Source organism: Cucumis melo, chromosome 8 (assembly GCF_025177605.1).
Source record: "Cucumis melo cultivar AY chromosome 8, USDA_Cmelo_AY_1.0, whole genome shotgun sequence".
NCBI lineage: Eukaryota > Viridiplantae > Streptophyta > Magnoliopsida > Cucurbitales > Cucurbitaceae > Cucumis > Cucumis melo.
The window spans coordinates 2,664,112-2,680,564 of NC_066864.1; the positions used below are offsets into that span (position 1 = coordinate 2,664,112).

Below are 16,453 nucleotides of genomic sequence, written 5' to 3' on the forward strand. Positions count from 1 at the left end.
TTTAAAATTTTTTTCAAGCCCACAAGTGAATGAAAGTATTAAATGATATAATATTAAATTTACATTCACCCATCAACTTAAGCTTTTGAGTTGATTAATAATTTAACATTTTTTATACGATATCAAAATCTACGAAGTACTAGCAAACATATTTGATCAAAAGAATATAAAAAATGGCAGCTCATTGAAAAATGATGAACTCAAACGCACCATCTAAGTAGTAGATTCATCCATTAACTTAAGCTTTTGAATCCAGTTGGTGACTTGACATTTTAATATGACATCAAAGTTTATAAAACAAAAAACATGTAGTTAGTAAAGAATGTAAGAAAAATTGGAATCCAATCGAATAATGATAAATTTAAAGAAGCACTATTTAAACAATATCTAGATCATAAATTAATTTTATCGTTATCAATAGATTTTAAGATAGAACTACTTTGTTATCTAATAGAACAAACCTTCGAAACAAATGTATATCAAAATAAATTTAATTAAAACAAATATAAAATAAATTGTTAAGATTATTGTAACATAACAGTTAAAGCTTTTGAATCGATTGGCAATAAAACAATGTGATATAAGATCTTGTACATTCGAAGTTCTGTACTGTGATGATATCGATACAGTTAATTATTACCCTATTAAACTCTTAGTTGATAGATAAGTTAACGAAATAATTTAACTATCCAAACATAAAAAATAAAAATAAGAAGAAAAGGGAAAAAAAAAAAGTAGTTAAAAGGAAATCATCAAATGTGAAAAAGCATATCATTAATTTGCTAAAAGAAGAACAAAAATCTGAGTATCAATTAGAGAGCAACTTTTCACTAAAGTAAAAGGGATTGGCATGAGATGAATCAAAATGTTTTAGGGTTTTTATATGATTGTGAAATTTAACCATCCGGCATTGATAATAGATATTGAGTCACAAACACATTCCTTTTCTCACGCATATTTATATATATTTGACATAAAAACTACTCAACAACTCATCTTCATCCATAACCCCTATCTATTTGGGGCTCTCGTTGTCTCCTTTCCATTTTTTTTGAACTTCAATGACGTTCTTGCCTTGCAAGTAATCAACCATATCCATCTTTTGTGGAAAAGATTTTCTATTCTTTATATCAAACTTTTTGTTTTTTCATTATACATTAGACTTTGTTGTTAAGACAACTCTTCATCTTTAAGTTGGAAGCGTTGTAACTCACATAATATAAAAATTATTTTGGACGCATGATTTACTTCTAATTCAGATAAGATGTCATTTATTCACCAAACGACCGATCATTTTTTCACCAATGATTCTATCTTTATAAACAAATTTCATGACTCATTTTTCGTTGCTCTATTGACAATTGAACTGACATTACGATATTCTTTTCTAAGATAACCTTTCGCTTTAATATTAAATCACTTGTATGGTGATATTTAACTTATATGGTAGTTGAAAATTCTAATTCTATATATATACACACACGATGTAAATAATATTAAAATATTAATATTTTCTTACATGTTGATGTATGCAATGCACTCTTTATTTGAAGGAACATGTTTAATTTTTGTTTACTATGTAGTAATTTGTTTTTTTACTTAATGTATTGAATTAATACGTCGAAATAGTAAATGCACTATTTGGTGGAATTATGCTAATTTTCGTATTAATATTTTAACTATCATCTATGCAAAAACGAGTACTTAATAAGTTAATATAATTAATTAATCTTATAACATAACTATAGCACGAAGATATATCTATATCTATATATGTTATAAAACTTAGGAGACGTGTGATATTTTAACTTCAAATTACACTAAGAACTACTAAGCAATCCAAAGGTAGAGTTATATTTAATAGGGAAAATTACAAAACCCCCCAACGAACTATATGCTGCTTGCTTATTATTATTCGATAAGTTATAAAGTTGATCAATTACTCTCTATAATCCGCTAAGGGTTGCAATCAATTCGATAGAGTCTGTCATAATGCTCTGATGAAAAATATTAAAGCACCAAAATATTAATTAACCTACAACAAATTGGTCCATATCAATATTGACATCACTTAAAATCATGAATTAAAAATGGATGGTTATATTAATATCTAAATTTTAATTCTATGAATATATCAATATCTTGATTAAGGATCAAATTTAAGTATCTTTGTAAAATATAATTGACGTATGATTAATTTCTCTCGAAAAAAACACGAGCATCAATTATAGGAATGATCGATCAAATTAAAAAATAACAAGGAAAATTACACCCGATGTCAAAAAAATTAGCAAAATAAGATCCATGTCATCACTATTATTAATATTGCAAATATGGAAATAACAATTAAAAATTATTCGATAGCTAAAATAAAGGTAAAAAAAACATTAACGACTCTTCTTTAATTCAAAGGATACCTCTCAACTAAGTTTAGGTTTTATTCTCTTTATCATTCAATCAGACAACAATCAATTGACAATCAATATCATTGATAATTAGATGACAATCCAATATCGCAGTTCCACAAATTTAACTATGAAGACATTTTAATTATCCAACAACTTCGATTGATTAGTTGGCCTTGTTAATTTGTCATTCTAACAAATTTTAAAATGTTGGATCATGAATTTAATTTTCACTTTATATTTTGTCATAAATTCAAGTGATCCAAACAATGACGTAAATAGTACTTGTACTTGTTATACATCTCATTATTGCAGAGATGGTTGGTATATAGTTTTGTTAGAATTAATAATAAGATTTATACATTGCAAGTATTTATTTAGAAAGTATAGACAGCAGAAAAAGAATACTCAAAGAATTGATTTTCAATTTTCAGAAAAAGAAAACTTAAAAAGATATATTATGAAAGAAATAGAAATACATAAAAATACACAATAGAGTGTAAAGTAAAAGTGGAAGAACAATCAATTCCCAATTTGCAAATTGGTTTCTACGAGGGAGACAGAGAAACTCGGGAGAATAATATACGTAAGCAAACCTATTTTATTTCTATTCGATTCTTCATTTTTATAATATATTGCATAAAAGAAAGAAAAGAAAAAAGTACAATGGAAAAAGGGTCCTACAGCTACACGAAATCATCTGACCGTACACTACACCATGAACAAATCCAATCAACGACAGCTAAATTTAATATATATATATATATAGATATGCATATTTAGATTTTATTTCACACACGTCTTTTAAAATCAGTCAGTCCACCCTTTGTGTTTTTAATCTCTCACTCATAGTCAATCCTCTCAATCTTATCTCATTGGAGTAGACACCAAATACTTACCATCTTTTTAACTACAAAATTAGGGTTACCTCTCAAATTTTCGGAATTAGGGTTAGGGTTTTTAGACAGTACAGAAACAAGAAATGAAAAAGAAAAAATGCATTTACATTTATATAATAATATAGTACGCGAATCCGTCACAAGAGCGTAAGAATAAAGGGATGGGTTTAGGGAACCCTACATTTACATTAGGGTTCTAACGAAAGGACTTATTTTTTTATAAAACAAAAAGAAAAAAAAAAAAAAAAAAAAGGAAAGAAAGAAATTATGATGATGATATGCACTTTAAGTCTTTTCCATGTACAGAGCCATGATACTTCTTGCATAGGGTGTGGTATGGTCTCCAAACCCTTTCCAATCAATAAACACCACCAACCCCAAAACATATATAATATGTACAATATCATGTATGTATAGGTTGTATTTCAGTATTTATATTTGGAGTTTTTACTTTATTATTGTGATTTCCTCTCTCAATGTTTTTTCATCTTTGAATCGCAATAATTATAAAACATGAACCTTTGATCCATGTCCATTTCTCTTTTATTATTCAATAATCGGCAAATATGCGAATCCTATCCTTTTATGATATAATACAAATCTACATTGTTTATTTGTGTTCTCTTCTTAAGAACTTAAAAAATGTTACCTTAAGTTGTTTCATTGTAATAATTTTTCACATAATATTTGTTTCATTGTTTATTGTTTAGCTTTTTCTTCTTCCAAATTTGGTGCTTTTCCATGTAAATATCATGGTGTTTCTTAGTTGTGTTGCTAATTTTAATTTTTATGTTTGTTTTTGTAATAGAATAAAAGCAAATAGTATTTCTACCATAGTTTTTGTATTCCATCTATTGTTCCAATTTTTTAAAAATCTTAATCTACATCTATTGCCATAAAACTAAAAACTTAGCCTACCTACCAACACTTTTCTAATTTATTAACCCATGATTGATTTAAACGATAGATTTTCGTCGTACAAAATAATATTTACTCAAGTTTTCAATCATAAAATAAATAGATTTTCTCATCTTTTTACCTTATGTCATTCGTTGAAAATAATTAATATATGAAAATAGTATTTAAATTCTAAAAAAACATGGATTCCACTTGTAATAGTTCTAATTGATTAAGTACAGAAAGCATAATCAATAAAAGAAAAATTAGCAGTTAAAAACTAAAAAGTAAAAAAATAATAAAAGGAATTGCAGATATAGGAACAAATAAGTATTAAGTAATTAATATTGAGAAAGTATGTTTTACTTTAATTAATTTGTTCCAACTTTTTGGCACAAATGGTTAGTCAATAATTAAAGTTGAGAGCACAATCTGATTTCCCCTAAACCAGTTTATTTTTAAGGAAAAGTAAACTCCAAAATTTGGTTAATTTGTATTTTTCGAATCGCTTTCTCCCACTTGATTCGACGCATTTTCTGTTGTGTCCAATAAAATAAAATAAAGCTGATTTGACCCTCTTTTGACTAATCCTCTTTTTCAATTAAACATCATTTGTTTTTTCATTAAACATTAATTAATACCTAAATTAATTACAATAAGTCCACTTTTTTGCCAAATTTATGATAGCAAAACAATCATAGTAAATAAATTAATTAATAACAAGTACAGTCCAACATTATCCATTTGCTTAATAAATGCATCCATGTTTTCAAGATGCAAAATTAACTCTCAATTTTCTTAACCATTTCAAAAGTATTATTTTAATGTAAAATTATGTAATATAACAAATATATATATGTGTGTGTGTGATCTAAAATTCATTCAATTTTTTTTTGTTCAAATTTCATATTCATCTCATTAATAATTTATTAGTTTAAAACATTCCTATCACTTTTAAATCTATTGGTTTGTTATTTAAATTCTAATATGTTTCCAAAGGGAGAATGGATATTTAGGTTTTTATCTTAATTTTTAAAGGTTTTTTCTTTAATAATTTAACTAAACTTCAATTTTTTTTTTCATTTTAAATTTAGATGAAATTAAAGAGACTTCATTTTTAAAAAAATAAGAATCATAAAACAAAGAATAAAGTTATCAAATGGATTTAAATTTAATCTATACATTAGATTTTATGGTGTTAAAGAGAAAAGTTAGTGATAAAAATAGAAGATGTTTCTTTAGAAAGTAATACATATTTAGTCGGTTGATATTTTATTTACACGGATGAGTTGACATTATGAAGACACGAAGATGGACAATTGAAGAATGATTTGGTGTCTATTTATAAACATATATAACTCAAGGCATCAAATTTAATAACAACGTATCATAGGTTTCCGCATAATTAGATTTGATTTTAGTTCAAATATTTTAAATTTTAAAATAAATTAAAAACAATTACTAATTAAATTCAAAATATTTACATATATATAACAATATTTTTTAAAAAATGTAAAATAGAAAAATGTATCAACGTTAATGAACGATACAAGTCTATAACTAATAAACGTGTTGAAAACATTTATCTATTGGTGATAAAAATCTAGCCATCACCAATATAATTTGTTGTATTTGTAATTTTTCTCAAATGTTGTTATTAACTCGATTATTATTTCTAAAATTACTGCCTATTATAATTATCTAATAAATTAACAAACATAACAATATATAATAGTTGAATTTTACTTTCTTTATTTCCTCTCAAAATGATATTTGAATTAATAAAAAAATTAACAAAAAGATATATATAGCAATAAATTGACAAGATTACAACTACATTAAACTTGACTTCACTGGGAATATTACCACATAGTTTGAACAACTGAACTGACTCACACCCTCTTCCTTTTCATGTCTTCTTGTACATTTTACCCCCACTGTTCCTCATATGAGTCTCTCTCGAAATGATAATGTCATCTGCAAATACAAATATCACATCCAAAATATTACTAAATATAACAGTAAAAATATTTGCATATATAAAAAACCATAGACTCAACTCTCCAAATCTATTAGCGATAAATTGTATCGTTAATATATAAGAAATTCTATCCACAATAAAATATAAAATGTCTCTAAAAGTGATATACATTACAATTACTTGATGAAGTAATATATAAGTAGTACGGCCCGGGATAAAACGATATTCTAACGTAAAAATGAATTTATTTGAGAAGTATTATTCGTTTCCAAAGTTGGTCCATATGTATATGGGTGATTTAACAACTGCATATACAAAAACAAAATTGTCCTTCCAACGATACTTTCTTTATTTAATTTCCATTTTGTCTGTGAAGGGTAATATTAGTTGATGAAGTATCTGCCATTTCAATTCAAACAGTTATTGTTTTTGTTTTTGAGTTTTCATAACTTTTTCCCCAAAATGTTCAATTTCCCGAGAGGTTCTGTCGTTCAGATTTGTGTCTTATCATAAGCTTCATGTTGATGGGGGAAGACGTACATCTACATTTATTATATATATATATATGTGTGTGTGTGGGCGCGCTTTCTTTCTTTCTTTCTTTCTGCATTGTTAAAATGACATTCAAATGTTCAAAATAGAATGAGACCAAAGAAACCCAATTGGAGTATTTGCTCAGTTTATATATACCACATTTTCATTCTTTTATTTCAATGCATTCACAATAATATTGACTTCTGATGCACATAACAAAACAAAATAAAAATTCTGAATGATTTATTATAAACAAAAACATAATTGGAAGTCAAAATTATAAACCCTAGTAATATTTTGAAATAATTAATATTAAAGTGAATACATGATTTAGTTTTTCATACGTATTAAACGGTAGTGATTAAAACCTAATACGCCTCCTTAGCAATTTAATTTATCAGCTATACAATCTATCAATGATAGAATATATCAGTTACGGCTTTACAATTAGTTGTTATCCACTGCCGTTATTATATTATAGATGTATTGCCAAGAAGTAAAATGTTTTAGAAACTAAAACTTTTACGTGTTTTGAAGGCCATTCATAGTAAATCACCTTCCCAACTCCAACTGTTTCTGTCATTCTTTGCCCTTCCCTTCCGGAGATAGGAATTTTTATGGGTGAGGATTTTGAAAACAATACCATATCTAGATGAAGATCATGATTTAATAATTGAATCAATACTTTTAGGCATTTCAAAGGGCCACAGTTTTCAGGAATGGAAAAAAAATGGTGGGTCATAATCTCCTTCTTTTGCGCTTGTCTCTGTGCACCACAGAAAAGGAAAAGCCCCACATCTCATCATCATCTTCCATTAACACAATTGACAAATCATGTTCCTCTTATTAATGAATATCACTTGAGAACTGGAAGCATGCTTGCTTGCCTAAATAAATGCACAAAAAAAAAAAAAAAAAAAAAAAGTGCGATGGGATAACACAACCTGGATGGCTGGATGTGATTTTTTATCTCATTTCCACCAAAATTTTGCTTGAAAGAGTTATATGTTTGTGTGAGTTTCAGTGTTGTTTTGGCAGTGGTGGATGTTTGGTTTGTCTCCATGATTAGACTCCCTCTGTTTTTTTCCCACACGGTATTAGTGTTACTTTACTTGCGGTAAATAAAAAAAAAAAAAAAAAAAAAAGCTTCCTGGAAGAAAATAAAAGAGAAATTGAGGGAAAATTGTGGCTGTTGAGTTGTTGGTATCTTTTTGATATTTTGGAAGGTATATTGCTGAAACTGAGTGGGAAGCACATGGTTTGGGGCATATTAAAGGGCCCTTATTTAGTTCGACCAAACCCTCAAACACAAAGAAAGAGAGATAAAAGGAGATATTTAAAAGATGGTACCACAAAAATTGTTCTGTTGGCCGACAACGAAGTGACTCTTGTCTAATTGGTGCCACTACGATGATTTTTTTTTTTTTGTGTGGGTTATTCGGTATTCCTTCGATTAAGTTTTTGCAATTCATTCGAATATGAAAATGAGGAACTCTCTCTGAACCCGCATCAGTAATGTCAACTCAATATCTATTCGTTTTACAAGCAGGCAACATTGTTCTTCTTCTTCTTCTTCTTACAAAGGAACCAACCAACCAACCAAAACAAACTGACTGAGATTTTAAATTGGTTTTTGTTTCTAGAAATGGTGTGTGAAGGAATATGGATATAAAAGAAAAAGGTGAAATTCAAAGAAAGATTGAACGTACAAGAAATCCCACAAATTATAGTTCATATATTTTTCATGGCACCCTCTGGGACGGACAGACACATTAATGAAAAAGTAGTAATGGGTCATTGATCATGCGGTGCTAAATAAAATGTCGTATCATGAGGTGTCGCATCAGTCAACCTACGCAGAACCGAGGATGATGGTAATGTTTCATCCACAAATTAAGAGCAGTCTGTCTTTACTTGAGGATTTGAATAATGGTCTCTCTACTCAAGCTTCATTCCCACCATCCTTCTTTGTTTCTTTAGTTCCTACAAGATAATCCCCACCTTGATTGTGAATTTTAGTTCTTGAACTTTGCTAAAAACTTGTACAAGAGTTCAAGAAGTTAATCAATTGATGCAAATCCTATTCTTATACAAAACTAAGAAGCAAGGCTCAAACCATATCAAGGCCCTTGGCTTCGATCCAAACCAAAACCAACCCAATACTGTAGCGATGTAGAAGTCTAAAATCCGATTAACAATTTAGGCAACTTTTGGAATCGGAAAAAATCTGATTTGTCCGATCATGCGGGAAAGGCGAGTAATAGAAGGTGTGTAATCGAACTAGCACCAAATGGGGGAAAAGAAGAAATTCTCAAGAAGAAAAGTAGGGAAGGGACTGTTCATAACTATAAATTAGGTGCGCAAATAGGCTCTCCACATTTCGATCACTGGAAGTAGTGGAGAAATATAGGAATCTTATCCAAGTACAACTGGTTTGTTGGTTTGGCACCTTCACTTTTAGCTTTTCAAAACCATCCTTTCTAGCCGAAAGCTGGTGGTTCTGGAAAAAGCCGAAAATGGAAGAGCAGACAGGTGGTACCAAACCGATCAAGTGCAGGGGCGACCAGAAACGTCAAAAATATGGAAGTGATGGAGCAGGGTTCTCAACCGGCGACCTTCCGATTGGGAATTTGGATGCTCCACCACATTCTGAGGATGAAGATTCCCATATCTCCACAAGTGAGGATTCGGGAAGCTCCGGCGAGGAAAGAAGGTTGTCCGGTTTGGCAGAGAGCTTGCAAATCTTGACAAAGTCGCTGCTGACGGCGGAAATGGAGATTTTCAAGGCGACGGAGTTCATCCGCCTTGAAGAGGAAAGGAGGAGGCTGGAATCGGAGGTCGAGATGACTAGCATGCTGCTCCAGTGTCAGCTGCAGATCGCCTCGTTTCTATCGGCCATGGTGAGTCCCAACATCCGGAAGAGGAAGCGAGTTCAGGAAGAAGATCCGTCCTCTTCAGTCACCTTAGAAAGGTAGAATAGAAACTAAAGCCATCGTTTACTAATCAGCAACAAAATAGTTAGAAACTGTTATATGATCTTATCTATTTTATTGATATAGGAACAGGGCTCTACTACTAAGTATGCTTCAACTCAACATGTTCACCTTTTGAAGCGGCTGTCCTTTGATCTATACGGGAATCGTAGGAGTATTGTGGATGGGATAAGTGTAACTGTACCGATAAAAAAAAAAAAAAAAGATCGAATTGTTGAATAATTTACCATTTCTATCTAAATCCTATAGTTATGATTACTTAATTACCACATAAAAGGCCTAGCAGAAAAAAGAAAGATCATTTCGAGACAAGTAGCTAGCTCAGTCGATTAAGATGATCAATCAAGCTAATTGAGTTTTCTTCGTGCGGATGTTGGGATCCTTGATTTCATGGTCATCGATAGTTTGCAAAGCTTTGCGCCTTTTCATGGCACACTCGATATATTCTTCAATGGGTGGAAGTATTCCATGTTCTCCAGTTTTTGAAACTTTCCCTCGAATTATCTGTAAAAAAGAAGAGAGGTTATAGGCACCACAAAGGAATACTATAAGACAATTAAGGATAGACGAAATAAAGGATTGCTAGTTTGCCTTTGATGCCCACGATCGCTCCGCTTGCTGACAAATATCCCTTATGTCCCTTCCAGACATTCTGAAATCATAATTTTAGAGATTTAGAGATTGTTACATGTTACAACTATAGACCTAGAAACAAAGAAGTCGACGAAAGCAACTAATCTAATCAGGGAGACTTGTATCGAATGTTGTCCATCAGGAGAATAGCAGACAAATAATACAAACATTACCTAGACTACGGAAATAAATCATATGTAGTTCCGTGCCTAGGATTAACTAACCCATCTGTGTTTCTTGCAAACTCCTTTAATTCAGGTTTTGTTAGCTGCTTTGCATACTGAACTGCTATTTCCTCACGGTTCCGCTCATCAGGTAACCCAAATGTGATCATCAAGTCAAACCGACTAAATGAAGATTCAGGAGAAGTAATTAGTTCATAAACCTAGCAGCCAAGCATTCGATCATGTGGCCGATAAATAAAACTGTACAGATCTGCATACCTGATTAAAGCAGGATCAAGGTCTTGCTTTCTATTAGTGGCAGCAATTACAATCACTTTTCTGTCCTGCTCGAACCCATCGATCTGCACAAAAATTGTAAAATAAACTAAGTTGCTTGCAAAGCAAGACAAATGTTACGTTTAGAAGAAATTCCAATTGACAGCCGGCCAAATTAAGCTCTTGGTGTCCATGCAAAATGTTTTCGAGTCAAACATTTATGTCCAGCTAATTCACAGATGCGTTGAAGGCACATAACTTTTGGAGTTGTGGATTCATGCTAAGTTCATTTCTACCTGACGCAATAATACTGATAATACTCTTCGAGTGGCTTCATGTATTTCACTGTCGCGAGATATTGCAAATGAATCAACCTGCAATAGGAAACGAAACAGAGGTTATCACAAATTGTAAAATCTAAAGGAATATGTGAATCGTAAATAATAGTAAAAATAAAAATAACATAATTGTAAAAAGCAATCGATGATTAGGCCCTTTACCTCGTCTAGGAAAATGATAGCACCGGTACTAAGCTCATTAGCAAGTGAAAACACTTTCCCCAAGAGACGTTCACTTTCGCCATAGTACTTTGACATGATAACCTCAAGTGGTACATACACCAACGGGACGCCCTGACACAAAACGTGATGGTACAATTTTTTTAGTTTCCTTCTACGTTATCACATACTTAATTCACGAGATCAGCAGCTTATGAGGTGCAAGACCATTTTGTGTGATTGGATTAGAAAACTCTGCTGCAAGACAAGCAGACATCATTTTCTAGGAACGAAAAAAAGTCCGATGAAATGAAAAACATGTTTAAGTACGCGCCCACAAAGTACAGCATGAAAACAGAATTTTAAATTACACTGTACTTTTCCGTGAATTGAAAGTAGATAGAGTACTAAAATAGTCAGGATGATAGTTTAGGGTAGGTGATCTCATCCTCAAAGCAACCAGCAAAGATAACAAATTTAACAAGTACTCTTTATCAAACATATCTTTTTTTTGCCACTGATAGAAATCATGGATACCAAGAAAGCATATAATGACTTACAGCTTGGTTTGCAATTACACGAGCAGAAGATGTTTTACCTGTACCTGAACCAAAGATGCTGAAAGTAAGCGCCACAACTTATCAAAATTTTCTAAGCTAGAAACTCTCATAACTCTGCTGAATGTCAATGCCAATGGAAGGCAAGGTTTAAAATGTGGGTTTTTCTTTTTTTGTTATAGAATAAAATTTTGCATCCTAGACCGAAAGTAGTAGATTATTATATTATTACTAATATTTTGCATAAGAAACCTCAAAAAGATATTCGGAAGTGGATGGATAATTCTATTCACGTTACGTCTCACTCAACCCTGTTTTAAGAGCAGCAAATCCTATTTTTACTTGGACATCAGGAAAAATAAGTAAATTAATCCAGGGTATACGTGGTCTGAAAGGATATTGAGGACACAGAAAGAAGGGATTCGGTAGGAACAAAATGAAAATACTAAAGCACTATTGTTTTTATCCCTAGTACAATTTGGAAGATCTCGTATCCGCTTAACACATATTTCGGTAGTGATCATAATCAGCGGAAGAATTGAAATATTATAAATTGCATGTTTTCCTTAAAAGGACAGTCGTTCTCGATAGTTTAAACAACTTCAAGTAATAAAGCAAACAAAAAGAAACAGAGGTAACACATTGGTTTTTAAACTAAATGTAACATCTATGACACATAGGATGGTTAATATTAATGCCAAATGAAATCTTGGTAGATACTTAACCCTAAAAGAAGAAACCAAAAAGGAAATATTTGCAAGTTTGATAAAATTATATCGCTGATATTAATTCTCTCATATTTCTAATCATAGGCAGTTGGCAATATATATGACAAGAAAATCAGGTTTGAGCACATGAAAGACACAGACAGGCTAAGATCAGGTATATGCATAACCTAATAAAGACGATCTATTCACTGAAATATTATTCGTATTTCACAGGAAGGTGAGAGTTTAAGCACATAAAAGACAGGCTAGGATAAGGACTATGCAAAACCTAGTAAACAAGTCTATTTCCTGAAATATTATTCACATTCACAGACATTCTCAATTAAGTGACCAACCTGGAGGCCCTTCAAAGAGAACAGCCCGAGGTCTATTTGATTCAAACCTGCGCCGAGTCCCATGAGCAATATCATCAAATAATTCTGGATTATGTAGAGTCATCAGTATGGAGTCTTCTATTTCACTACAATAAGATTATGAGCAAATTAAATGACAAGAACATTATTCTCAGTAACACAAGCGTAGATGATCTATACCTACAAACAATAAACATGAAGCAGAGACCATAGATTAAATCATCTTTAATTTATTGAAACCTTTGATTTCATAGATTTTTTTTTTAAAATAAAAAAAAAAAAAACCAGAACAATGAAATAAAGAAAGGGATGACTAAACTATCCTCTTAGATAGGATAGGGTTATCTTGTCATTATCTTCTTCGGTTGCTCCTATTTGTTGAAGTGTTTGTTCAAGCCTTTTTCTCCCTTCAATCAAAAGCAAATTTTATCAAATGTGTTAAAAGGATAATGTTCTTCAGGAGATTGTTGGAGATTTTTTGGCTTCAAAACTAAAGTTACTGTGATTAATATGATCAAAGCTCTTTTAATAAAACTGTGGATGGAAATAAATCAGAGAACTTTTTAAGACAAGCATCCCTATTCCCTTAGCACGACCAGTTTGATTTTGCATGCTTTAAGGCTTCGTCATGGTATTCTCTTTCCAAGCCCTTTTCTGATTTTTCTTTATGTGACCTTAGTTTAAATTGGGATTCCTTTATTTTTTATCCATGTAACTGTTTTCATTTGTTGTTTTTCATATTCACTCCTTGTGGAGTTTGTATCTTTTGATCATTAGTCTCTTTCCGTTGTTTATCTTTTGATCATTGGTCTCTTTCCGTTGTTTCCTCTCTTGTCAATACCTACTCGTATATATGAGACATATTTAACTAGAGAACTACAAAAGTATGTAACAGACAGCAGAACATACCGTTTTTGTTGATCATAACCAGCAATATTATCCCAGGATATCTCATTTTCAGTGGAATTTACATGAGGCTCATCAAGTCCATAAACTTTCACACCCATTGCTTCGAGGCTAGATATAGATTTTTCAGAAGATGGCATTTGTGTAGACCCTTCCCTCGATTTTCTTTCAGATGATCTACTTTCTCCCAACCTTCCACCGGCTAATTGTAAAACAGAAACCAAAGAATCAAGCTCTTTGGTGCTCAAGCTTCCCTGCTTTATGAATTCAATTTCCTGTAGTAATTTGCATAGCCATTATGAGAAGTTGCTATTTAAATTTTTTTCCTAGAATAAATTAATTGGTAAAAATAAAAATAAAAATGAATCCATAATTCGTAACTAAACTTAACATTAGCACTGACAGTTTTATCTGAGGTAACGAGTGAATGAAATATTAGAACAGTTAGATCTCCATCCTCAGCATCCATTTCTATTGAGTTTCCCTTGTTTTCTCCAGCTACTCTCTGACTTTTTGGTCGACTAAGGGTTAGTTGCCAAGCAACTGGACTGCAATAGTTAATATATAACACATTGGAATTAACAAAAGAAAAACAAATGAAGGCAGCAAGCAACTTCTATGACTATGTTTTACAAAAAAAAAATTGAAAAACGAATGATAATCCTTCGTCCTTAAAATTGCAAATTGCTAGACATTGTTGTCAACTGTTGAATAATTGCAACCAAATGATGAAATTAAAATATACAGGTGAATGTACCTGTCCCATGCACGCAATAACATATCTGAACCACCAGCACTTTCTTCAACTTTTAGTCCAAGATTTGATACAAGATTTGCAATCAGATGTGAAACTTCACAACTGGGCGGAACTTGGAACTTGATACTGACCTGTATCTCATTCTAGAGAATTAAAACATAATCCCAATAGCATATCTTACAATGATAAATATAAAAATTACATTTAACCCAAAGATATGACTAGGATACATTATTGCAAGTAACTAACTCAGACCTATAACAAGTAAAGAAAAATAGCACATTAAAGCACTGGTTAAAACAATCTCCATTGTCAGACGTACATTGACTGTTTCCGAAGATAATTATTGGCTTAAAATACTTATCATGGGTTTGAAATATTTGATTATAGAGCAACCATAAAGACGGCGAGTACAAAAAAGAGACAAATATACAATACCTTTTGCCCCTTAACTCCAACAGTAAATCGCGGACAAGCACCATACTTGGTTCCTTTGTTTCTGTTTAACTGTTCAATTATTCTCAGTCTTTCTTTCTTAGCAACGTCCTCCATATCAGCATGGGTAGAGAGGTCTTTTGGTGGCGGCGGAGTGGCAGCAGACTGCAGATAGCTAAAATCATCACTAAATCAATTCAAACAATTCAGAAAAAATGACCAGATAAAGAAATGACAATAATATAATTAGGATCAAGTACGATCAGGAACTGAGTTTCAATTACGAACCACCAGATCTCTTGGGAAAAACACCAGAGACAGTCTACGATTCTCCAATGAATTAAATATCAAGGACATACCTCTTCAGCTTCTGCATATGCTATTTCCATTGCCCCAACTCCAAGCATACCGGCAACGATAGCTGGATAGAGAAAGCAAGGTTCACGTCCATTAGACAGCAGTCCTGGTTTTAAATGTTCTGGTTGATGCCCAAATTGTCCTGCAAGTACATATGATAAACCTCCTTAACTTGCTAAACAAAATGAAGTTCCATTCCCAGTATGGAATATCAGTTGCTGTAATTCAAAAGAACAGCCAACCAAGCAATTCACAGCTTCCGCCGACTGACAACAAATAACCATAGATATATATATAAAAGAAAGAGAATAGCACTGCTCAGTCCGTTAGAGAAGCTATAATTTGGAACAAAGCTCACATACCCATACCAAACAGAGAATAAGCAACTGGTAACGTAACACAAGAAATCAGTAAGACCAGAATTCAGAAAGAACCATCGCGTGAATAACAGTAGTTTAGAAACGATTGTTACCAGCAAGTAGAAGAGAAACTTACTCAGATAGAAACTCCGGGATGCGCTCGGAGAATCCTTGAGTTTGAATGACGCAAGTATTCGCCACGCTCGGGCGGTCCTGGAAATCCGATTGAAAACCGACATTGAATTCTCACTGCTATAGATAATACAGTAACTCTATATCTCTGCTCAAAGTTGAGCTATATGCTGATCGACGAAACGTCGATCAAATACAGCGACGAACAAGAGCTTGGCCACTGCCTTCTTGACGGGTCGACGTGTCGTAGACCGGAAGTAGTGATTGGTGAGAACCAAGAACGGGTTCGTATTTTTATTCTTTGTTCCTCTTTCTCTCTAATATGAGGCCAAGGGTTTGCCTGTTCACTTCTCCCAAAACGTAGGCTGGGCCAGGAGCCGGTTCTTGGGCTCGAAATGTCGAGCCCACTATATCGGCCCAAATAGGAATCCATAAGTGCAACTTATATATTTTTATTCTTCTATTGATTTAAAGCTGAAATTTGCGATCTTTCATTTAACAAATTGTAAAAGTCGTAACGAAACCGTTTCCCAAAATATCTCCCCCAACTCTATCAAGGGATCTGAATCGCACCAATAGACCAAAATGCA

At 32.1% G+C, this 16,453-nt stretch overlaps 2 protein-coding genes across 5 annotated transcripts; one reads left to right on the forward strand and one right to left on the reverse strand.

The window, feature by feature from the left end:
• Positions 1 to 8,235: 8,235 nt before the first annotated feature.
• LOC103484640 (uncharacterized) lies at positions 8,236 to 9,950 on the forward strand. Its single transcript, XM_008441825.3, has 2 exons — positions 8,236 to 9,687; positions 9,776 to 9,950. Exons 1-2 carry the CDS (start codon positions 9,233 to 9,235, stop codon positions 9,825 to 9,827), a joined length of 507 nt encoding a protein of 168 aa, XP_008440047.1. The 5' UTR covers positions 8,236 to 9,232; the 3' UTR covers positions 9,828 to 9,950.
• On the reverse strand, positions 9,735 to 16,158 carry LOC103484638 (uncharacterized). 4 transcript variants are annotated; one of them, XM_008441821.3, is made up of 14 exons: positions 15,868 to 16,156; positions 15,375 to 15,514; positions 15,019 to 15,180; positions 14,581 to 14,711; positions 14,215 to 14,371; positions 13,827 to 14,098; positions 12,900 to 13,024; positions 11,840 to 11,883; positions 11,283 to 11,414; positions 11,079 to 11,156; positions 10,786 to 10,868; positions 10,567 to 10,689; positions 10,301 to 10,361; positions 9,735 to 10,213 (listed from the first exon to the last, which is right to left on the reverse strand). In XM_008441821.3, the coding sequence occupies exons 1-14, from the start codon at positions 15,968 to 15,970 to the stop codon at positions 10,052 to 10,054; spliced, it is 1,773 nt and encodes a 590-aa protein (XP_008440043.1). In that variant the 5' UTR covers positions 15,971 to 16,156; the 3' UTR covers positions 9,735 to 10,051. The 4 variants fall into 4 exon arrangements, 3 of the variants coding, with proteins under 3 accessions (XP_008440043.1, XP_050944616.1, XP_008440044.1); XM_051088659.1 differs by having other exon boundaries at positions 15,019 to 15,190; XM_008441822.3 differs by having other exon boundaries at positions 14,227 to 14,371; positions 15,868 to 16,155.
• Between the last annotated feature and the right edge of the window lie 295 nt (positions 16,159 to 16,453).